The sequence below is a fragment of the Xenopus laevis genome, chromosome 9_10L (assembly GCF_017654675.1).
Source record: "Xenopus laevis strain J_2021 chromosome 9_10L, Xenopus_laevis_v10.1, whole genome shotgun sequence".
Classification (NCBI taxonomy): domain Eukaryota; kingdom Metazoa; phylum Chordata; class Amphibia; order Anura; family Pipidae; genus Xenopus; species Xenopus laevis.
Window position 1 is genome coordinate 45849727 of NC_054387.1, and position 24199 is coordinate 45873925.

Below are 24199 nucleotides of genomic sequence, written 5' to 3' on the forward strand. Positions count from 1 at the left end.
TGGAAGACGGGAATGAAAAACTCAACCAGTAACAGTGTCACAAAGTTTAGAGAAAATTAAATTATATTTCCATTAGATAAATCGAAAAATGGAAAATTTTGCTGGGTGTAAGACATACACTACATTCATACCTGAACCACTTGTGGCAATCCCCCACAATCTGCCATCTAGCAAAAAAAACAAATAAACAATAATGAAGGTAAGCACATACAAACACAGCATCATTTATTTACTCACCAAACACCCAAAATTCTACAGACTATGTGGCCAGCAGTTGATTACTCTGATATTCTGATTACCACTATACACATTATTCTTTCACTAGGATGAAGTTGTATGATACCACAATCAGACAAATGCACTCTGTGACTGCACTCTCTATATAGTAAGAAGCCAAATTACAATGACAGCAAACCTAATCTCTTCCTTGAGAGTACATAGTTAAACAGACACCAATGAACAGGTTTTAAATTAAGTACCTTAAGGAGAGTTGTCCTTGTTGGGTCAAGTCTGGTGTTACATTCAACCTAAAAACAAACAGCAAGGGTTCAACAAACAAGTACACCATATTGTTTTTGGCAGAAAGGAATGAGAGCAGAAATCAAGACAGGGGTATAGAATGTATCAATACAGACTGTATCTGTATGTAGCTCTCCGGCTGCTCTTTACAAATAAATACCAGGAACTGCCAGCATCCCAAGAACAGGTTTCAGTTGTTACTGGGATCCTTGGTGATACATGGCTGGAAAGCCAAACTGAAGATCATGGAAGTATAAATGGAAGGTGCAATCAATGGTCAAGTCCCTGTTACACTTGAACAGGGCCATGTTGAAAAATGTGAGTAAATCAAATTGATTATCATCAGTGTGGGCTGCTGGCTTTACAGTGCTGTCCAACCGGCGGGCAGTACAATGCTCGATGCCCCTCCTTGTGTGGCCTTCCACTATGGCTGCTTTGATGTAAGCTTCAAAAGTATCAGAACCGAGATGAACTTGTTACTACAAGGTTCACACATCCGATTCAGGCTATAAAAGTCCTGCATTGTTCACATTTGTAATCCCCTGTATTGTTCACACCTGTAAATACCGGTTCACACCTCAGACTGCCAGTGCCCCAATTGTTCATCTGTACAACCTCAGAAAATACTTTGCATTCCCTACTCTGCCTGTGGGATGTGAACCTGGTGGGTTTTTTTTTTAGCATGTTGTAGGTTTGTTAGCTGTGCCATCCACAAGGTAGGAGGAGGCATATGGATTTAAGGATATTTCTTAGTATGGCATAAACGTTTTTCCCCATGAGTGATATCCCTGCAGTGAGCAGCAATCATTTGTTTTGATACCACCATTAATGTGGGTATCTATCATCTTAACCTTTCTTTTGATGATATCTGTGTAATTTAAAGTAGGTGTGTTTTAAAAAAGGGGTGTGGTTAACACTGGCTTCCATTATCGGCCATCCACCACATAGTTCAGAAAAATTCCGGCCCTCGGTACCATACAAATTGGAGAGCACCGTTTTAGAACAACTGGAACTGTGACTGAAATGTACATACCACTGCATCTACTGCAGGAGAACTGTCACCAACCACCAACAACACAGGGCACCTGAACAAAATGGGATACAATAAAATACATTTAGGAACTAGAAAAAAAAATGATACATTCATACTGCAAACACAAAAGGACTTCTTTAGGTAATGGGTTCCATAATGCCCACTAATGCAGCAAGTAGTGTTTCCAATAAAAGTTTGTTCATATCGATTGCCATTGTGCATCACACAAAGCAGCACACGAGACAGATATTACTTTTGGTTTATGCACTGGAGCAAATGTGGATTAATGCACTCTGACAAACCTGCCTAGTGTTAGCCAATGAACCCCACAGATCCCCTGTGTTTCACCTTCACTGTTAATCAGGTAAAACCATGATAAATGTCCCAATCTTTCCTAGGGTTTTATCTCCAACTTACTTAATGGTATTGGTAGGAGTTCCGGAACCAAAAATAGGTCTTTCAATTTCCAGGTCTTTGCGGCTTTAAAAAGAAAAGAAAAAGACAGATGTAAGATGTATAAGCTTAGTTTATACAGAGGTGTTTCTCCTACGTTCTGGGCCTGTACGCAGCAGAAACATTGCTCTAATTCTTCACACCTGTTGTAGGAGTTTACAAAAAGCTCTAGGTTGTCTTGGTTGATGTCCTGGGCGATGTGCAGCCTGTATGTTTGTACCAGATCCAGATTGGATTGAAGTTCCTCCTGTACAAAAGCAACAAAACATTAAATCTTTCATTTCTTTAGAGCATGTATTTTTCCTTGGGCAGTTTCCAGCAGACAACAGCCTAAAAATCATACTTACATAGCCGAACAGGTGACCCAGCACAACCTCTACAATATTAGTCGTCCAAAATGACATCTAGAAACAAACCGGTCAAAATGATTTTAGTCTGGGGTTTACTTTAAATTCCTATTTTTAATTTAAAAAAAAGTGACAGTAAAATGAATCAGACACCCAAATAGAGAAATGTAGTGTATTCACAATTTTTTTAATGCTGCAATAAAAACTGGAATGATGTAACCCTGCCCACTCTACAGCTACCCCCAGAGGCTAACAGTAGAACAATGGACAGGTAACAGGATAACAGCTTTCTGAGACCTCTGCTGAAGGATTCACTTTCCTTAACCAATAGCACCTCCATGTTTCTATGCTGCTTACTCTGCTCTGCTTTTGAGCTAATAGCACTGCTGGTAGAGAAACTGTCCTGTATGGAAATGGGTAAAACTTGTCAGCATTGCCTACCATTCACTTTAGGATGATGGCATACAGGGAGATGTGTTGCCTACAGGAAATCTCTCTCTGTGGGACACATCTCCCATTGCTCAGTGGCATTATTGCTTTCAGGCATTTATTTGCAACCTAAAAAAACACAATGAAAAAAATGCCAATAGACTGAAACAGCTCAAAGTATAAAGGATATTATACACACACTATACACTTGTAATAAATGGTACCAAGATACGGTTGCAAGAACCAAGACAATAAGAACAATGACTCTAGATCCTTTCAGATGTATTGTACAGAGAGTCAGAAAGTAGTGGCACCACAAATACATTCATAGAATGAATTATCTGCAATGTACACAGTGTAATTTAGTAATAAAAATGACCCCCTATGAGGCAATAATAGCTCTGATACTTAAGGAGGGAAAGGACCCATACTCCTGTGAATCCTACAGGCCTATATCCCTGATTAATACTGATGCCAAAATACTGGCAAAAATACTGGCTAACAGACTAGTAAAAGTCATTTCGTCCATTATACATCCGGACCAAACAGGATTTATGCCCAATAAAACGACATCCATTAACCTAAGACGCTTGCATACACACATTCAATTGGCAAGGCAATATCAAAGCACTGGGGTAGTGGCATCATTGGATATAACCAAAGCATTTGACTCGGTCAACTGGTCCTATCTGTGGCAGGTTTTGGAGAAATTTGGTTGCGGTCCCAACTTCATTGCTTGGATCAAACTACTATATAAAAAACCTACTGCTCAAATCCGGGTTAATAATACCCTATCGGTAGCCTTTGAACTAGGGAAGGGGACCAGACAGGGCTGCCCTTTATCGCCTCTACTATTTGCTTTAGCAATCGAGCCACTGGCGGCAAAGGTGAGGCAGGCACCATTGGTCAAAGGTATCACATTGGGCAATATTGTAGAAAAGGTAGCCTTGTATGCAGATGATGTTTTACTTTTCTTGAAGGATACAGGTTCATCACTCCGAGCTGCATTAGATATACTTGAGAGTTTTGGAAGGCTTAGCGGCCTTTCGATCAATACAACAAAATCAGTATTATTTCCCTTAGGACGTACTAATCTAACAGATAGGACCCTTCCTCTCACTCCAGTGACTAGGTTCCGCTACTTAGGAATAATGATCAGTACAGACCCAACAACATATATAGCTGAGAATCTGGACCCGATCTTAGTAAAATTTAAAAACACAATTCCACACTGGGTTAAACTCCCTCTGACATTATGGGGTAGAATTAACCTTTTTAAAATGCTATATCTCCCAAGGTTTCTCTACCCACTCTGGAACGCACCGATTTACATAACCATCCCATTCTTTAAGAAAGTTAACAGCGAGTTACTTTCCTTTATTTGGGCCAACAAAACACCTAGATTATCACGGCTCACACTTACTGCATCTAGGGATAAGGGGGGACTTGCCCTTCCACGTTTGCAAAATTATTATTATGCGTCCCAACTATCTTATATCCATAACTGGTTCAACCCAGATGATAGCAACTCATTGACAAATTTGCATGCAACAATCATGGGTTCTCTGGAAGCTATTCGAAATGCCCCTTATAGGAAGGGGGGGGGACCGTCCTTCATTGCCAGGGGTACTCGGTACTCCTATTAAAGTGTGGACAAAGGTGCAAGCTAAAGGCACTATCTCTTATCCTAAATTATCAGGGAAAATGCCACTGTGGAGAAATTCTAATCTGCCTCATCTGTCACAACTACCGGATTTTCATTACTGGCCACTTATTGGGATCCGACATTTAGAGGACCTATTAGTGGATGGATCCTTCCCCTCCCTGGCACAGTTAAAAACTAAATTTAACCGACAGGACATACAACTATTTCGATACTTCCCATTAAGACATGCTTTCTATGCCCAGTTCCAATCATACCAGCTTTCACCAACGCAGCAGGTGTGGGAGGCCAGACTTTGGGACCCTGCCCCAGCTAAACTGGTACCACAGTTATACAATATAATCCAGGCCTCACAGTCTGTGCCGTTTGACAAAGCCAAAAGGAAATGGTTAGATACGCTTCCCTCATTGGAGGAGGAACAGTGGGAGGAGGTTGTAGACAACCTTTACTCCTTTCTGATTTCCCTAAGAGATAAAATGATCCAATTCAAGATGATTCGCCAAATATATATCACGCCCCAGAGACTCAAAGTTATGGGTAGACTAGAAGGGGCTAAATGTGCCAAGTGCAGTACAGCAGAGGCAGGCTTCCTGCACTTAATCTGGGACTGCCCCAGGGTACTGTCATATTGGAAGGCGGTAATTCAATATAGTAATGAACATCTGTCTCTCCCTGGAATTTGTACTCCTGAAGTCTGTATTCTAGGTATAATTGACGAAGTGGTGCCCTTGCAAAAAACTAGAACTTTACTACGTTCTATGGTGTTTTATGCAAAAAAGCTAATTATTATGAAATGGATGAGTCCTAATGCCCCCACACTCCAGCAGTGGATTGATTTAATAAATGTCACCCTTCCACTAATCAAGTTAACCTATAATGCTCGGGGAACTCCTGACAAGTTTGGGAAAATATGGTCCCCTTGGTTGGATGTCAACCCCCAGGTATCGTTGTCAGACGATTAAACTTTGACTGCAAGCTGCGATATATTGAATTGGTAATGTCAATCACTGTGTTATGATATCACTTGTACCCAGTCTTCTCTGAAAATGCCAAGTACGATTATTATTATTGTTGTTAATTTTTATTGTTTTCTTTTATGTTTAAAATGCAAAAATAAAAACCTTTAAAAAAAAAAATGACCCCATAAAAGTCATGACAAAAGGGGCTGTTCATCTTCGAAACACTTTTCATTTCAATTGTTTTCAGATTGTTCACCAGAAATAAAGACTTTTCCAGTTGCTTTCCATCTTATTTTATGCTCTATCTCCAAAATTGAAATTTAACGTTTAATGCCTCTGGCAGTTTAGTCATTTCTGATGAACTGAAAACAACTAGGTGTTTGAAGGTGAACAACTCCTTTAAGAATTTACCTCCATTTCATGGTCAGAACTTGAGCAAAAACAATATCGCAGAGAAAGCCTACCATTGAGCATGGGATTGCTTGATATTGTTTCTACACAAGCTAGATGCAGGGGTCCCCAACCTTTTTAACCTGTGAGCCGCATTCAAATGTAAAAGAGTTGGGGAGCAACATAAGCATGAAAAAGTCCCTTGAGGTGCCAAATAAGGGCTATGTTTCGCTATTTGGTAGCCCCTATGTGGACTGGCAGCCTACAAGAGGCTCTGCTTGGCAGTATACTTAGTTTTTATGCAATTAGAACTTGCTTTAAAGCTTGGAATTCAAAAATAAGCACCTGCTTTGAGGACCCTGAGAGCAACATCCAAGGGGTTGGAGAGTAACATGTTGCTCACAAGCTACTGGTTGGGGATCACTGAGATAGAGGATTAATGGACATGAGCTAACTGGCTACTAAAAATTTGAGTTGAAGTGTGGAAGCCAGCAAGCTACGAAAGAGTACAAAACCCATAAGGTCAGACCCATCTGCCAAATTGAGGCCACTTTATTCATGTAAAAAGGAGCTGCAGTTAATGTTTGATCAACCAGTTTTCCTTTCAGTTGTTTTTATAGAGGTACGGGAACCATAAGGCTACGGTCACAAGTTGCAAACAGCTGTTTCTCTGCTTCAGAACTCACCTTGGAAGCAGCCCAGTCGATCCAGCCCTTAGCACAGGGATCAATATTAATAAGTACAAGCCCCTCCACCAATAATGGATTATTTAGCTGCAAAACAAACAGAGTTTTTTTAATATGTGCTCCATTAAGCAACAGGTGCGGCTATGTGAATAAGCAATGCAAAGTCAAACCGCCACTTGCCCATTTGGACGAGAGTGAGTGTGTAAGCATATAGACAAATACAAGATTCCTCTGCACTCAACCCATTATCAATATATTTAAGACAGAGACATTTTGTGCATACTGCTACTGAAAAATGCCTTACCCTTTAAACAAAACAGGGATTGTTTGTCCATATATTGCAATATATGGAATCTTGTATTTGTCTATATGTATTTTGTGGTCACACCCTCATTGCACCCCCGCCTAATGATTTTAAAAACTAGTGGTGAGCACAACTTTCCCTTGTTTGAGTGTGTAAGCAGCCAGAGCAAAACTAGTAGGTTAAAACTGGAAAGGACATAAACATTTGAACACAGATCAAAAGACTATTTACTTACTGCAAATCTTGATAATACATAGGCACCGGCTCCAACTCCAATGCCAATAACGCTTCTGAGGCTGAGACAAAATGACATGGTCAAATTAGTCACTTATATAAGCAGTAATAAATGTAAACTTGAAAGAAGTTAACTTACTTTAAATGGGTTAATACTGCTGTTAACATTTCAGCCATTTCATCCATTGTAGGGTACTGGTACCTGAAAAATAGAGAACCATTAGCCTAAAATGTGCATGTGTGTCTTTTAACAGTGTGTAAAGGCCTCCTTCAAACTACTGTCGGCAAGGGATTCAGATCACCCATATCTGTTCCCGCTAGCAATCAGTAACACAGTTGAGCCAATGTTATGGTGTTGTAACTATGGTGCAACTACTTACCTTGAATAGATTGCCTGGTTTGAGGCAGAGATCTGTCTAGATCTTTATAACAGAGCATTCTGTCACAGGGACACAGATCCGATCTGATCCCCATTGTAATCAGCAGTCCTGCCCTGCTTTATGGCTGAGATTCTAGCTTATCTTTATAATATTATAGTCATTATGATGCACTGAGCTTTTCTTAAAGGGGTTGTTCACATTTGAGCTAACTTTCAGTATGATGTAGAGAGTGATATTCCAAAACAATTTGCAATTGGTTTTAATTTTTTATTATTTGTGGATTTTGAGTTTAGATTTTTATTCAGCAGCATTCCAGTTTGAAATTTCAGCAATCTGCTCGTTAGGGTGTACATTATCTTAGCAAGCATGAATTTATTTGAATGACAGACTGAAATAGGACTAGGAGAGGGCCTGAATAGAAAGAGTAGGAAAAAAAGAGCAATAACAATACATTTGTAGCCTTATAGTGCATGGTTTTTTTTGATGGGGTCAATGACCACATTTTGAAAGCTGGAAACAGTAAAGAAACCAAACAAACAAAAAAACGGCAAATCATTAAAAAAAACATTGAAAGATTGTTTAGAATTGGACATTCTATAACACATGATGAACCACCTCTTTCAAATGGGTACAGATAAGGAACAGCTGTTCTAACAGTGGGCACAGGAGAGATAGAAATGGTTCACGAAGGAAGATAGGTAAAGTGAAAGATACTCTGAATTCCTTTCCTGAATGCATTCATACAACAGTAAAAGTAGTGTAATAGAAAAACTTACCCAGTTGGAAACGAGGGGGAACCTTCTTGCTGCCCAGGTGCATCGATATGGCATACGGCAAAATGTTGGGTTATTTCATGCATATCATCGAAGTTAAAGAAAGAGTTAAAGCAGGATTTGTCTGCAATAAAAAGGGGGTGGATCAATCACACGGTTTCACTTTTCTACACACAAGAAAAAATAATTGCTTATTTACATTATGCCTTGGGTTGCACATAAACATTACAGCATGGCACTTTAGTCTACCTTTAGCCATATAGGTTATGAATCTTGCTCCATTAGTATTCCAATTGTTTGCTTTTAATTTGCTACCATGCCTTAATTTTTTTTCAAATTTGTCAAGAGAAAATCTAAAAACTTACGGTTCAGGCCGATGTCATGGTACGTGAGGAGCACAGGCCTATTCCCCCTTGTGTTGCCACTCATAGTAACATGCACAACCCCAAGTGCAGTTTCAATATCATGTTCCTACAATGAAGAATGGATGGGGGGAAGATAATCAAATGAGAAAAAACCAAATACAGGTATGGACCCTTTATCCAGAATGCTTCCAATAAGGGTTAATTATAACTTAGTTTGGATCAAGTAAAAACGTCCTGATTTATTATTACAGGAACAAATGAAATCCTTTAAAAAATTTGGATTATTTGAATAAAATGGAATTTATTGGAGAGGGCCTTTCCATAATTTGGAGCTTTCTGGATAACAGGTTTCAGGATAACAGAATTCTATACCTGTACAATAAAAGCATCTCTAAAGGTTATAGCACACAAGGTTGTTTAACACTTTAAGTGCAACATTAAGTATTTCAAAGTTGTGGCATTTTAAGTGCCCTGTGTACCCTATCAAAGGCTCATTTGCAGCGAATGCTTATGAATATGGTTACAAAACAGGCAACTGCAACCAAATCTGACTTATTAGAAATTAAGTTTTCAATAGACGAGATCAGGATGTCAACTGTGAGAAGCATGTGATGCCCTGTGGAGGGGATGGGGATGATTTACAACAATATAAAAGACTCCCATTTATAACAGTCAGGCTAATTTTGCCAACTGGGCATGCATTAGCCACCTCCATCTGAATACTGCTCCATTTTCCAAATCATTTTTTTTTTTGTATTTTTAACAAATAGTAAAATAGTAGAACAACCAAACTCAGTATATAGTCAAGAAATAGAAAGTTACATAGAGATAAATGAGACTACGTGCCAGGGGATGTAGTGAATGAGCATATAATGTAGTGTTTAATGCACCACAATGTACCCCAAAAAGCATAATATTTTTAGGGCAACCTTTGTCACTCTAGAGTATAATTTGGCCACATAATTTGGCTCTACTGTATGTCATGGAGATCATTAGGTCCAGCACTGGTGTCTATATACGAGAGTGCATTTGGAGTGGTTGAACTTGACGTACTCCTGTTAGTTACATAGGGTTGAAAAAAAACCAAGAGCGCATTCTTCCACATTTCATCTGTAAGGCTTGGAATATCTTTTTGCCATCTTGGCTTTTTCCAGAGGGCTAGGACCCTTCTGCATTAGTATGACAGGTCTGAGTAAATACACTTCTTAGGTGGTTTCTACATCCCTGTTAGAAAATTGTGAATGGAATGTGTGCTGCAACTGTAGATACCTAAAAAACATGGCAGCAGAGAGGCTAAAGTCATGCTGCAGGTCATTCAGTTGTTTAAAAGAGCAATTTGCAACAATATCACTATACTCGGTCCAACTACTTATCTCAGGGAGGGCTCCAATATGGACCACAAAGTTGTGTTTTTATTGTTTATGCAATGTGCTAAAGAGAAACAGAGAGAGAGAGCACATGACATACATGCTGCAAAAGAACATTTTACACCATTTGCCCTCTCCTCACTATCAGCACAGAGTACAAAGCTAGAATTCAGATTCTAGGTCTGGGTAAAAGATGATCTGCACTGACCTTCATTCTCATAGCTCAGGGGTCACTTATAACAGTTCCCAAGGTAATACAGACACACTAACTAATCAATAAGGCTTTATGGAACACATGCCTAATGGCAGGAGTTATGTTTTTCTCGAGTGTATGCTGAATTCTCCTTATGCCATTTGCAAATGGTTATGTGTGTGTTTTGCCAGTATTAAACTGGTAAACCAAGAACTCCAGGGAAAATATGTATGTTGCTGCAGCACCCGTGGCTGTATTTATTTTGCCAGCTCAGGAAAAGCTGGATAAATGGGTCCCTAGAGTGAATGGAGGAGAGCAGGGTGGGCCTTCCGTTCCATGGGAGTCAGATGGATAATGTAAAAAGCTTTGAGCAAATACTTTATGGCAAAATTATAAGAAGCAAACAAAACCAATACTATGATAGATGTAAAAATGGTTTACTTTCTATTGTCAGTATCTCTTTAAGCTGTGCTGTGGCTATGGTCCAAGCTAACCTGAATGTCACACATTACAAAGGAAATTAAGGAAAGCACTTAAATCCTGGGGGCACATTTATGAACACAGAGACAAGTGTGGTCAGGCTAAAAATGAATGCAAATGTTGTGCTTATCGACACCTTTATTAAAGATACTTGCATACAAACACACTCCTTGCTATTCTGTATAGTCATGACAGCCCCAATGCTTCTGTCCAGCCTCTTCTGCTCAGTCTTGAGCACGTGAAACTACCAACACTGGGGAACCCCGGAGCTACTGTCACCCCCAATGTGATGGTAATGCCAGGTTTCTGACGCCGGAAGGAATTAACACAATCTTACCAACTCTGAAAACTTTAGATGCAACTTGCATTGCATTAGTTACCACAAGGGGTAGTTCACCTTTAAGTTAAATTCTAGTAAGCTAAAACATGGCCTTTTCTAAGTAACTTTTTAAACGGTCTTCATTATTTATTTTTTGAATTTCTTTGCCACTTTCTTCTGCCCCTTTTCAGGTTTTAAATCACTGACCTAAGGAAAAGAAAAACGGTGCTACTTGAAGCAATCTACAAAATGCTGAAAAAATACCTGTCCATAGGCAATACTAAGAATGTAGTGTTACCAGAGACAATTCTCAGTATTGTCTATTCGGGGTATTTCTTGGCATTTTTTAGCCGCAACAAGTAGCTGGCTACAAGTAGCACCATGTGTCACAGCCTTAACAGCTACAAAATTATTGCTCTGTGACAATTCTATGGTTACCGTTTCTACCCAGGTTCTCTCCTATTTATTGTCCAGTCTCTCATTCAAGCCACTGCCTGGGTGATTAAGTAAATTTGACCGTAGCAGGACGTTTAAAAAAAAAAAAAAAAAAGTCATATAATAAAAAATGAAGTCCGAATGCAAATCAAAATATTCAAGCCTACATTATACTAAAAGTTAATTTAAAGGTAAACTACACCCTTTAAGTGATTACACACATACTGTTGGCATATCTGTTGCTCATAGCAACCAATTATTGATTTTCAGCCAGATGCAGGTAGAGCAGTGGAAGCAAATCTGGCTGCCATAAATTGACAGACATGGGTGTAGGCTAAACGTATGTATGCACGCTTAAGCCGGCTCACTCAGGTAGCTCAGAAGCAAATCAAGCCACTCTCTAAAGAAAACGGTTAAACGATAAAACACTTACCCAGGACGTTAGGGAAAGGCTAATGTGATTTACATCCAAGTAATCCATTGAGAAATTAAACGGTATTTCCCCCCCTTCTCGTTTATTACTGGAGACGTGGGAAGAAAAACAATACCAGCATCCAGCAACAGACAGACGGTTGTTAAAAGACGACAGAGATGGATTAGATTGCTGATAATTGGATTTCAGCTTGCAAGAAGGATGAGCGGACACAGGAAATTGACAAATACAGCCTTTAGGACATGAGCAACATCAGACAGTCTGGCAAGAATACAGACAATGAAAAGCCCAGAATCTGGCATGGGGGGGCTCAAACAGGTAGATGTTATAAATTGGATAGGAATAGTTTCAGATGAAAAATATGAATGATTGGTTCAGCTGATCACATCCAATCATTGCAGGGCACAACCCCTAACATGGAGAATACATTCTCTATAAGGAACACGTCACTATTCCTTTTCCCCCACAAATGAAGCACAATATCCAAGTCAGAGTACTCTAGGGTCAGAGGCTTAAAGGACAAGAATAGTTAGAAACACTGTCTTTTCTCGCTAGTAAGCAAAATTGGTAACTTTTTCTCCAGGGGCAGTGCTATATAAAAAAAACCTATTTTGTCTCCCAGTCCAGATCTGTAAGAGGGAAATGATTAGCAATTTGGCTAACTGGGGAATGCCTGACTAGAATCGACCCAGAGAAACAAAGAGAATTAGAGAATGTGACCAGTGAATACAACTTGAAAGTAACAGAAAGTGAACCTGCATGGCCTAACAGACAGGGTTTACACTGTTAAATCTAAAGTAAGTCATTGTGAGTGATCTTTAATACAACATTGACAAACACAATTTTCAAAACTGTGGGAAACCTAGGGTAATTAATGATTACTTTAACAAGATATTTGCTTCTCCCTCTTTGTTAGTTTGCAAGCTTATTTGTAATGCAGAACAGAATGCTAGGTTCTTTCATGCCCAGAAAGGCAAATGGCTTTGCTGTGTGAGGCAGATTTATTGCCTCAGATACTGCATAAGGCACAAAGAAGTCTTTGAACTGTTTAAAAAAGTCCAGTTTCTGTAATCTTGTCTATTAGGAAAGATGCTGCCTGGGACCGGAGGCTTTCCGAATAAGGTTTTTTTTCTGTTATATTAAAGGAAAGGGTTTTAAATGAATGAAGTTATAATGTAATGTTCCCTGCATTGGTAACTCTACTATAGTTCATATAAACAAGCTGGTGTGTAGCCATTGTGAAAATTGAAAAAAGTCTATTTGGCACAGGTTAAACAGCTGATAACAGAGAGCACCATTATGTTCTACAGAGTTTATCTGCAATCTGCTGTGTAACCGGAGCCTTTTCTCATTTGAATGGCTGCCCCCATTGCTTATTTATATAAACAAATGGAGTGATTCTGAAGCAAACAATAGTTTTACCAATGCAGGGCAACACTGCATTTTATTTTTTGTTTTCTTTAATTTTTTGATGTTACTGTTCCTTTAGGGTAAGGGCACACAGGCAGATTCGTCGCTCCGTCGACAAATCTCCTCTTCTTTGGGGGGGGGGGGTTACAATCTCCCCGAACTGCCTTCCCGCCGGCTAGAATGAAAAATCACCAGGGGTCTGGCACCTGTGGCGCTTCCTTTTCCAAAGTTCCCTTGTGAGGCAACTTTGGAAAACTAAGCGCCGCGAGTGCCATCCCGCTGGCGATTTTTCATTCTAGCCTGAGGGAAGACAGTTCGGGAAGATTGTCGACTAATCTCCCCGAATCTGCCCGTGTGCCCTTCTGCCCGTGTGCCCTTACCCTTAAGCCAGGGGTGTCCAACCTTTTGGCTTATCTGGGTCACATTCGAAGAAGAAAAATCTTCTGGGGCCGCATATGAAATACATAACACTTGATTTTCTAAAAATATCTTGCTACTTTCTCCTCCCACGCAGGGAACGGAAGTCGTGTCAGTGTTGTCTCCACGTGTTTTCTTGGCGTCTTGCTTCGAGCGTTTGGCAAAAGAATGGTGTTCCTGTGGCACGACCTTTGCTAGCGTCCTTACGTAACTGCGTCATTGTGCACACGTAACAATTTGCATACTATCGTGGCTCTATGTGCGTGCGCTTGTAGGAGATTTCAGTACTGCTCTATGTACATGCTCTTTCTGACAAATCGCTCCAAAAAGGGTCTCAGTGCGTTTTGGAACTACAGGCGATATCAAATCCCGCTGTGTGCATAACGACTGGCGAGTTGCATGTAGAGACAAAACAAACGACTTGTCGGAAGAACTCGCTATCAGAAATCGAGGGTGACATATCTCCTACCTTAAATCAAAGCAGCCAAAGGTGGAGGATCAGTTATTTATATAGAATTCTATGGCACAGCATGTTGCCTTTTCTTTTTGCTTAACAAATCCCATTGCTCTATATTTATACTAGGACCAAACTAAAACACTATTGTGTGGGTTACAGTATTCACAGGCACGTACAAGTGGCTATACTGGAGTAAGCAATTTAGCTGCAAGATTTATGTTAGTGCAGGTGCAGTTTATCGAAATACAGAATGAGCAAGAGGTAAACATGGCATTTCATTCAAAACTCTAGAAAACTACAAAGTCAAGGCCATGTTGTCATCGGACACATTATGGAATATTGTCCACTTTACACAATGTCCTTTCCTTCCTTTAGATTCTTACCTGGCCATCAAAGTCCTCAAAGTGCTGGCCGGGACCCTTCCAGAGGGGGCAAAAAAATGTATGTTAAATTGTAGCAGATATTTTAAATAAAATTACAAATTTTGGTTTCACTTCATATACAGAGGCCTCTATACAAAAATTATATAAACATGAGGTTTGGGCATGAGATAAACAGAAATGGTGGCAGGGAAAAGGAAAATATTGATCAACTCCACTTCCACCCCCCCCAACACGTTCTACAAAAGGATGAAAAAACAAAAGAATAATATTAATGGTAAACTTTGGTTTGTTTGAAGGTGGGAGTTAGGATTTATTAAATATAGAGAGATGATGTTGCTCCTATGTTATGTTTGTTACAGTAGTTATATATAACCCAATAGCAGTTACCTTATCAGTAAGTAGCGGCTTTATCTCTGTGAGCTGAACATCTTGCAACTCCTCCATATTCTTTCCTTTTGAGGCTTAGTAATCAGCTAGAAGGGTTACTTCTGTAACAAAAAACAATAAAATCCATAAATGTATTCCTTTACTGGCATAAAGCAGAACATTTTACTCTAATAAACCATTTTATGGTCCACCCTATAAAGCCTATAGGGTTTAAAAAGCCCGCAATTAAGAGCTCCAGTGCTCATATCATAAAATCAATAGCAATAAATAACATAAAAACACTTTTTTTTTTAATTTAACACAAATCTAAAAAATAAATGGCCTGATATTATAGACTGGTTAGAATAAAACACAAGTGCAAATGAAAAAGTCTGTATAAGAAGGATTGTGATTCAGAATGAAAAGGCAAACTCTTATTCTCTGCTAAGCATATTTTAACATTCAACATTTAAGGTGGCCATAGACGTAGATATCCGCCCGTTTGGCTCTCTCCCCCATATGCCCACATTGATATCTACCTCAGACAAGAAGTTTTTTTTCCAAAAAAGGGAGAATGAATAGATAATTCATTCGGTTATAGAGGAAAACTCAGGACAAGTTTGATTCACTTCTTTACTGGAAGGAAATGAAGTCAATAAGACAACAGGTCATGGACAAGAATGGCACTCTGCTTCATTAGGAACCCAGTTAGGGAGAGATTTGGGGTGAGTGTTTATTTGTGCCCTGGGTACCCCTGGAACTATAGCAGGGCGACTGTTACCCCCAATGTTTATATATATCTGTAACCTTGTTATGAGCGAAGGGGGCCCAGTCTGAAGGCCAGTTAGGGTGAGATACTGAGTACCCCTGGAACTATAGCAGGGTGAATTCTACATAAAGAAACTTTTTTGCAATACCACCTTTGTGTGTTAATTTACTTTTTTAAGTGTACAGAGGCCCACCAAAAGACCTTAGATCAGGGGCCCACTGTGAGTACTTATAATTCCTCTCCTCATGCAACCTCTATTCTAGCAACCTGCTAGTCTCTTTTCTTTACATACTATAATCTCTTATTCAATCTATTTAGTCTCTTTGTTTTCATAGAAATAGGTAATGACCATGAAATATGCCAAATGTTTTGAAGCAGGAGGGCCCACTGACACCTCGGCCCACCGGGAATTTTCCTGGTATCCCTGTGGGCCAGTCCGACACTGCGTGTGGGTGTATTTCTGGCACCTTATTTCGATGGATATACTTTGATCTACCCAGATGCCCTCCATTTATTTGCTTTTCTGGAGACCTTCAAATGCCAGAGCAAGCTGGGTGTTATGATGGAGATTTAGGTACAAAACACAAAGAAAAAAACTAAAAAACAACAAGACTATATTTACTATAATCTACTTATTTTATGTAGCCATCAACAAGGCATGAAAACCTACAATTTCTACAAAAGGATGAATTCCTTCCAACATTAGCCACTCTGTGAAGTTTATCGGATTCAAGAAAGTGGTTACAAGCCTGGTGAATGCTCCTACCGCACTGCTGTGTTCTAACACTGAATGGCAATATCAATCTATTTCCCATGGGATGCAGGGGAGGAAGAATGCATATTCATGAAAGACTTGGGTCACCTTGAATTAGAAACTAAAGGGCAAAGTCTTAGTGGACTAAATGTAATAAATATAAAAAGAATGCACACAACAGGGAAATAAATCTCTCATACAGGGTGCTGGGTCTGTTGCCTTCAGAGATATAGAACAGAAGACAATGTTTGCAAAAGAAAGAAAACATTGTTCTAAGCAACTTTCCAGTACACTTTCATTAAAGAGATATTGACACCAGAAAATAATCTTTATCTACCATAACATTGTCTTTGAAAGCTATTTATAATTTTAGTAAATATTATTTGCCTGATGCTTTTACATTACCTTTCTTACCCCATGTTCCTCTATGAGGGAGCTGCCATATTTGTGCAGCTGTAGTCCGTTAGCATTAAAAACTCTGATTTTGAGAAGGTTGGTAAAACAGTCAGGTTTATGAACTTCAAGTAACAATTACAAAAGGAAAACTATCAGCGAAAAAACCTGATAAAAAAAAGTCAACATGACCTATAGGAAATTTTTAATGTAGATTAATATTTTGAAAAGAAAAATTTTAGCTTCAGTATCACTTTAAATATTAGCAATGTTTTTTTAAAGTTATCTGTAAATGTACTAGCAACTAAATGTAAATGTACTAGCAACTTAAATCAGAATGAGTCTGTCCCTTTAGCACTGTTGGCTCTGAAACAATGTGCCAGTAGCCCTCCCAAGAATTATCTGCAGTGAGTAAAGAAAAATTATGAGAGACCAAGGAAACTACTTAATGCCTGATAAATATAGATCAAGTCCTTGGAGTCCCATGAAACCGTCAAAAGTGGGTAACAATCCTCATTTCATATGATGTTACATAATGTTTTGGAGATGGATTATGGAATCCCGGCCATTCGTTAAAAAATGGCGACAGCGAATACAAATATAACTTATAATGCAGTTTCAGTTCGCTATAAACTTCAACACACATAAAAATGTTTATTTTAATAGAGACATCGAAAGGCCATAAACCTGCCCTTCAGGAGTTAACAGAGCCGCCCCACTCAGCTGGAAATGTGCAGCACAAGAACAAATAGAGATGTTAGGGGCTGAGTAAGCAATTTAGAGATATAAAGTAATGGTGAAAACAAGCTCACTGCTTTGGGCACTCATACTGCTAATAGGAGCGGACATATCTCTCTTGCCTTAACCATAAAATGTTAATGGTTAAATGCTTTTTTTCTCTCAGAGAAACCACAACAAGCCGAATGCAATTGAAATAAATGACAGAAAAGGCACATATATTAAATATAAGTTCTCCCAAAGCCAATCTAGTAAAATTTCATTAAAGGGGTTGTTCACCTTCCAGTTAACTTTTAGCATGATATAGAGAGTGAGAGATTTGCAATTGATTTTCATGCTTTATTATTTGTGGTTTTTGAGTTATTTAGCATCTTTTATTTCAGCAGTCTAGTTGCCAGGGTACAAATTACCCTGGCAACCATGCATCTAATAAGAGACTGGAATAGGAGAGGCCGGAATAGAAAGAGGAGTAATATCAAGTAGTAATAACAATTAATGTGTAGCCTTAAAGAGCATTTGATTTTTAGATAGGGTCAGTGACCCCCATTTGAAAGCTGGAAAGTGTCAGAAGAAGCAGGCAAATAATGAAAAAAAAAACTAAAAAAAAAAAAATCAAGACCAATTGAATTCTATAGCATACTAAAAGTTAAACCACCCCTTTAGTTTCAATCTGTAATACACTTACATTTGGGGAGGAGCTGTATAATTGGACTGGAGCCTAGCCAGGGTTATGAAGTTCTTGCCTATAACGGAGCCAATGAAGCTTGACGCTTTCAAATAGGGATGCACCAAATCCACTTTTTGGGATTCGGCCGATTCCCCGAATACTTCGTGAAAGATTTGGCCAAATAACAAACAAATCCTAATTTGCATATGCAAATTAGGGGCGGGAAAGTAAAAGGTGGGGAAAAATGTTTTTTACTTCCGTTTTGTGACAAAAAGTAACGTGATTTCCCTTCCCACACCTAATTTACATATGCAATTTAGGATTCGGATTCGGCCATGCACAAGGATTTGGCCGAATCCAGCTGAAGAAGGCCGAATCCCGAACTGAATCCTGGATTCGGTGCATCCCTACTTTCAAATAAAGCACAGCTTGTTTGTTTCATTAGTTTTGTGGCTGTAAGGATCCCAAATTAAACTAACATGAACAAATCATTCCGTGACTTATCACTTGCAGCACATGAAGCAGACTAGTTAGTTGCATATCCTGAGGGATCCCGCCCCGTCTATCTTTAAGGCCAGTCAAAGAACATCTTTTAAGGTAACAACAAATAAACTGAGTATATTTTCCTTTAATCCCAAGTGCCCTACAATAAATCCTACAGAGAATGTAGTAAACTGTTGTGGTGTTCCCTTAACAGACACAGGAGTATCCAATGTTTTTTTCTGTAAATTATTGATTTGGTGGTGAAGCTTAGTAACAAGGATTATGGGGAGACTGGGACCTTAGCTGACAAATAAAGGTTAGTTCCTGGAAACAATATACTCTTTATAAAAAAATACTGAAGTTAAGTTGATCCTACATACAAACATGAGGCTGTATGATCCAAGCAGTAGGCCAAATTGGGTACTTCTTTATCTCTAGTCAGTGTCAGTAATCTCACACAACAGGCATACAGCAAACTCAATCACTTTCCTTAATGATCCTACAGGAAGAAATAGTATACAGAATAAAGGAAACTGGATTCCTTCTCAACAATTGAATAAATAACAGCCTTCCTAAAATAACTAAAGCACTATAAATATGATCACCTGACTGAAAAGTATAAACATACCTCCCAACTGTCCCTTTTTCGGAGGGACAGTCCCTCTTTTGACAGCTCAACCCTCAGTCCCTCATTTGTACTGGAAAGTCCCTCTTTTCTCTGCACTGAACAGCCAGAAAAAGAAACAAAGTTTCTCACTTAATTGGCTTTTAGCAGAGAGCCCAGAACAGCTAACAGGTGCAAATAAGATACTTTGTAACAATTTTGAGACACAAAAACAAAGTTTAGATAAGGAGAAATATTTTCAAACTTTCATAACCTGCCAAATTTTGTAAAACGAACATGGTAATTAGGGGATGTGGCCACAGAAAGGGGTGTGGTCAAAAAATTTGCTGTCCCTCTTTTTACTTCCAAAATGTTGGGAGGTATGGTATAAATACTAACCCGATACTACCCTCTCTCTCCCAGTGTTTGTTTTACTTATGGTGCATCTAAAAAAACAAATGTTCTATAAGGCTACATATTTATTACTTATCTTTTTATTTAGGGCCTCTCCTATTCATATTCCAGTCTCTTATTTAAATCAGTGCATGGTTGCTAGGGTTATTTCGACCAAAGAAACCAGATTGCTGAAACTGCAAACTGGAGAGCTGCTGAATAAAAAGCAATAACTCAAAAACCACAAATAATAAAAAATGAGAAACAATTGCGAATTGTCTCAGAATATAACTCTCTAGATCAGGGGTCCCCAACCTTTTTCACCCGTGAGCAACATTCAGATGTAAAAAGAGTTGGGGAGCAACACAAGCATAAGATCCTGGGGGTGCACTGCCAAATAAGGGCTGTGATTGGCTATTGGTAGCTCCATGTGGACTGGCAGCTTACATGAGTCTCTGTTTGGCAGTACATCTGGTTATTATGCAACCAAAACTTGGAATTCAAAAATAAGCTCCTGCTTTGAGGCCACTGGGAGCAACATCCAAGGGGTTGGGGAGCAACATGTTGCTCACGAGCTACTTTTTTGGGATCATTGCTCTAAATCATACTAAAAGTTAACTCAAAGGTGAACAATCCCTTTAACAGAACAATCAAAAGAATCAATACAATATAATACATTTATATAGAGGGTATTAGCATCTCCTTGTAAAATGTATCATTGTAGCTTTTTGGGGAACTAAATCACCTCCAGTTAGGCAACAGTATGAGAAATTAGGCACAGACAATCTACTTTCCAAATAAACAGTATGATGGCTCTTGTACCAGAGAAACTGGAATTCTTAAGAAGCCTGAACTAGAACTGTGCACCCTCAGGAGAATGACCAAAGAAGACAATAGACCTCCCATCAGTTGACAGAAAACTGCAATGGCCTGGCAAGCTTCGGGAGATCTGTAGGGAGATAGCTATCTGCCTGCTTTTAGGTAAGATATCAGTTGGCCAGAAGGGCCCCATAAAAAAAGCAAACAACATAATAAAAACAAGCTACTGACTTGGCCCCTCTGGACAGAGCGTACGGCTTCCTTCAGCCTGTGCATGGCCACCTTAAGAGGTCATGTTAATATAAAAGAAAAATTGCATGCGTCTAGCTGTTATGGTAAAGTTCAAGGGCAAGCTTTTAGGATGTTTGATCACGTCCGAGAAAGCAGAACAGAATTGAAATAACCAGCATCTTGACCACTTAATGGGAAACTTACAACACAGCACCCCACATTGTCAGCATTCCAGGGCTTCTAAATCATAACCACCAGAAGTCAGGTGCTTCTCTACCTTTCACCCAGCCTTACAATTCTCTTGCATTCATGACTGCACGCTTATTGAACAGTGAAGAATGTTAAGACAAGGAAACCTTTGCACATAGCTGAATGTTGAAGGCAACGCTCATGATACCTATGGCTATCAGCTAGGCGCTTGACAGCTAGAGGGCAAAGGGACAAAATCCTACATTATTGGGTCTATTTATCAAAAAGTCTCATTAATGCTTTACAAGAGGACCTGCATTTATGTAATCCTCAAATACATCCCGCGAACTTGATGACATCGCTCTTGCCCTTTTCCAGAACACTCCTGATCCAACCAGTTTCACAGAGAATTTTAATAACCAGTCACACTTGCAGTCTCATGAATAGAGCCTCAATGACATATTGCAGGTTAGCTAAAGAAATAAAATATCCTATTTGAAGTTTGCAGTGTAAAGAAACCAGGCTTATTTCACTCCAAGGTGCAAATTTATCAAAATGTGAGAGCCCATCATAGAAAAATGAGCCTACTTCCTATTCCTATGCGATTTTTTTAATCATATCTATCAATAATCATTTGATAAATACATGATAATAGGAATTAATAGAAAGTGGGTGCATTTTTCTGTGATGCTCTCACATTTTGATAAATCTGCCATAAATGTGCACAGGGTAGCTGCACAGTTTTGGAACCAGGTTCAATACACTTGTTATGACTTTATTAACAAAGCATCTAATTGCAGATCAAGCTTTGCCAAGAATGTATTTCTTTCATTTTCTCCTCTAACAAAGCTATAATTATCGCTCATAATTACATTGTTCTTAAGATCACAGAGTACAGCAGGCCAGAGGCAGCCGCTGCAATTAATATTGGTACATGTAATTATGGTACAATGTACTGCCGTATTAAAGGGAAAGCAGTGATATCAATATAGCCTGAAGTAACACAATGTCTGGCAAATATTTTTTAAAATAGTGCCAGAAAAGAAACAACCAGTGACCTAATAAGAAGCAAGTCTAAAAAATTTAAGTATAAATGCTTTTAATGGCTTTATAATAAACAAGCAGCAGGGCATTATAATAAGATACACTGGGAGGAATGACCCACTATTCCACTGGTTTATCTCGGAGAGGAAAGAAGCAGGAGGGATGCATACTATTCCAATCAGGTATATTCAGAGGGAAAAATGTGGTAGTATACGATATATACTAAGGATAGCCAGTACACGCATGCCTCTTCCAAATACTCAGTGAGGTCAGCACCCTCTCAATGCAATAAAAACAGAATGCTGGTGATAAATATATTTTAGTAATCCCCACAAACACATTCATTTCGGATGCCAAAGAGGAGCTCAAGGCCTCATAGTCCTTCTGCCGAGAGGCCTGTGAGCTGAATTTTGATGTCTGTCCATATGACGTCACATCAAAAAAAGCATATATGATTCACTTAGGTTCCAGACAGTAGTAGGCCCCCACCACCACACAAGGGACTACATATGCCAGTCAGTGCCTCCTGCAGTCTAAAATCTAATAATTTTCTGTATAGTGGTGCTGCATAGAGCATAGACATTACTAGCCAACAGCAAGTCAGTTCATATACACACAAATTATTAACAAACCAATCTACATTTCACTGTCCAGCAGTACAAAATGTAAACACGTATTTTCTATCAAGCAATCCCCACACCAAAAAAACCTTCACATATCTTATATATCTCATTGTTCCTCCCTGTATGCAATCCACACATCTGCACAGTATAAGGCCAGTTACTCCCAGCAGTTACTTCTCATATCTGTATAGTAAGAACCCAGCATGGCCTTCATGCACTTGCACAGTGGTCTGTACACTCCAAAATAAATTCCATACACCCAAACAATACCAAAATGCACTTACCCTTTAGTACATAAACACCCTCCTATATCTAATCCCAGCACGCACATCACCCTCCTATTCGTACTCCCGGCATTCCATACACACACCTGCAGTGCTCTCAGCATACACTTCATATACCAGACCCGCAGTCCCCACATGCATTTCACCCTACTGTATAGAAAAAGAACATGCAATTCACACACTTGCAGAGCAATATAAGCAGTGCGTATATATTTATATATAGATATATGTAGATCTATAGTAGTTTTCTCAGCATGCACCTCTCCCTGCAGTAAAGCATTTACGCCATTCACCCACCTGCCCGTGTTTTCCCAGCATGCACTTCACATCGGTCCCTCAGTCCAGAAATGGAGCATCTACCTGTGCTCAGTAGAACACACACAACCCTCTTATAATGACACTCAAGGCATTCCTCTCACACAGCTCCACCAGCAGGCCAGGTCCTCCCAGCATGGACTCTCCATCCAGTTCCAGTGCTCCTAATATACAGGTCATTCTCCTGCACATGAACTCCCAGCATGCACTGCACACACCTAACTGCAGCCAAGCTATTCCGGACATGCCCTTCATCTTCTCCCAGTATTCACTGCAGCCGCCACTATACTTGCTCCCACAATGCACTTCACCCTCTCGTACAGACTCTCACACACATTGCTCTTCACCCACCAGTACGGACACTCGTACAACGCACATAAAGAAGCATCATATAACCATATACATACGTATAGTATAGCTTCTCCCAGCATGCACTTCACCCACTTGCACACACACTACCCAAACTCTCCCAGCATGCACCTGACCACACATCTGTACAGACTTCCAACATGCCCTTTACATCAGCCCAAATAGCCACACACTTGTCTCACCTATACAGCTGCCATAAGCAGCAACTTAGCTCCTCTCATCACCCTCAAACACCACACAGTCTGGGATCAACCCCGTGCCTCTGCTGAGCGACCCTAATACTAACCAGAGCCCAGAGCGGTACAAATGTAGAAGCTGTGTGTATCTTCTACCAATCTTCAGCACTACTACCTAAAGCTCCCACAGCCGCGCCTCCATCTGCGTTTTTTTTCCTCAATTGATGAATCGGGGGCTCCTATTGGCCAGCGGAAAGGAGAGCAAATCGGCCTTGGATTGGCAGCTGACGCCTGCTCTCTATTTGTTGCCATGGCGCCGGGCTCTGCCCACTTGCGCGCGCATTGGAGGGACCGTCATAGTCCAGTTCAGTACTGTGACGATGTTAGTTTCGCGCTTTACTTTGTGAGGGGAAGACGTTGTTAGACTTCCTCATCAGGAGATAGGGCAAAGAATCAACAAAGCAGCATTTTTTTATGGGGAAAATGTTCCCACTCACCTAAAATATATGGCTACTTAGCCAGCGTGCGATGGGATTTTGTTAAACTATGTTAA

General features: G+C 39.6%; 1 protein-coding gene across 6 annotated transcripts in view; it reads right to left on the reverse strand.

Annotated features, from left to right (window-relative positions):
• ndrg3.L (NDRG family member 3 L homeolog) overlaps nucleotides 1-23913 on the reverse strand; it is a 29727-nt gene extending 5814 nt beyond the window's left edge. For 2 of the 6 annotated variants that reach the window (XM_018235290.2, XM_018235286.2), the window contains exons 1-14: nucleotides 23757-23913; nucleotides 14817-14917; nucleotides 14430-14465; nucleotides 8536-8641; nucleotides 8174-8294; nucleotides 7157-7219; nucleotides 7019-7079; nucleotides 6480-6566; nucleotides 2353-2409; nucleotides 2149-2252; nucleotides 1970-2032; nucleotides 1553-1604; nucleotides 480-527; nucleotides 132-167 (exon numbers count right to left, since the gene is read on the reverse strand). In XM_018235290.2, coding sequence (XP_018090779.1) covers nucleotides 132-167; nucleotides 480-527; nucleotides 1553-1604; nucleotides 1970-2032; nucleotides 2149-2252; nucleotides 2353-2409; nucleotides 6480-6566; nucleotides 7019-7079; nucleotides 7157-7219; nucleotides 8174-8294; nucleotides 8536-8641; nucleotides 14430-14465; nucleotides 14817-14873 — 891 coding nt within the window. In that variant the 5' untranslated portion in view covers nucleotides 14874-14917; nucleotides 23757-23913. Of the gene's footprint in view, nucleotides 1-131; nucleotides 168-479; nucleotides 528-1552; nucleotides 1605-1969; nucleotides 2033-2148; nucleotides 2253-2352; nucleotides 2410-6479; nucleotides 6567-7018; nucleotides 7080-7156; nucleotides 7220-8173; nucleotides 8295-8535; nucleotides 8642-11762; nucleotides 12199-14429; nucleotides 14466-14816; nucleotides 14918-23083; nucleotides 23234-23652 lie in introns of those variants that run through there. The other 4 variants (XM_018235287.2, XM_018235288.2, XM_018235289.2 and 1 more) reach the window with 4 other exon arrangements.
• Nucleotides 23914-24199: the final 286 nt, after the last annotated feature.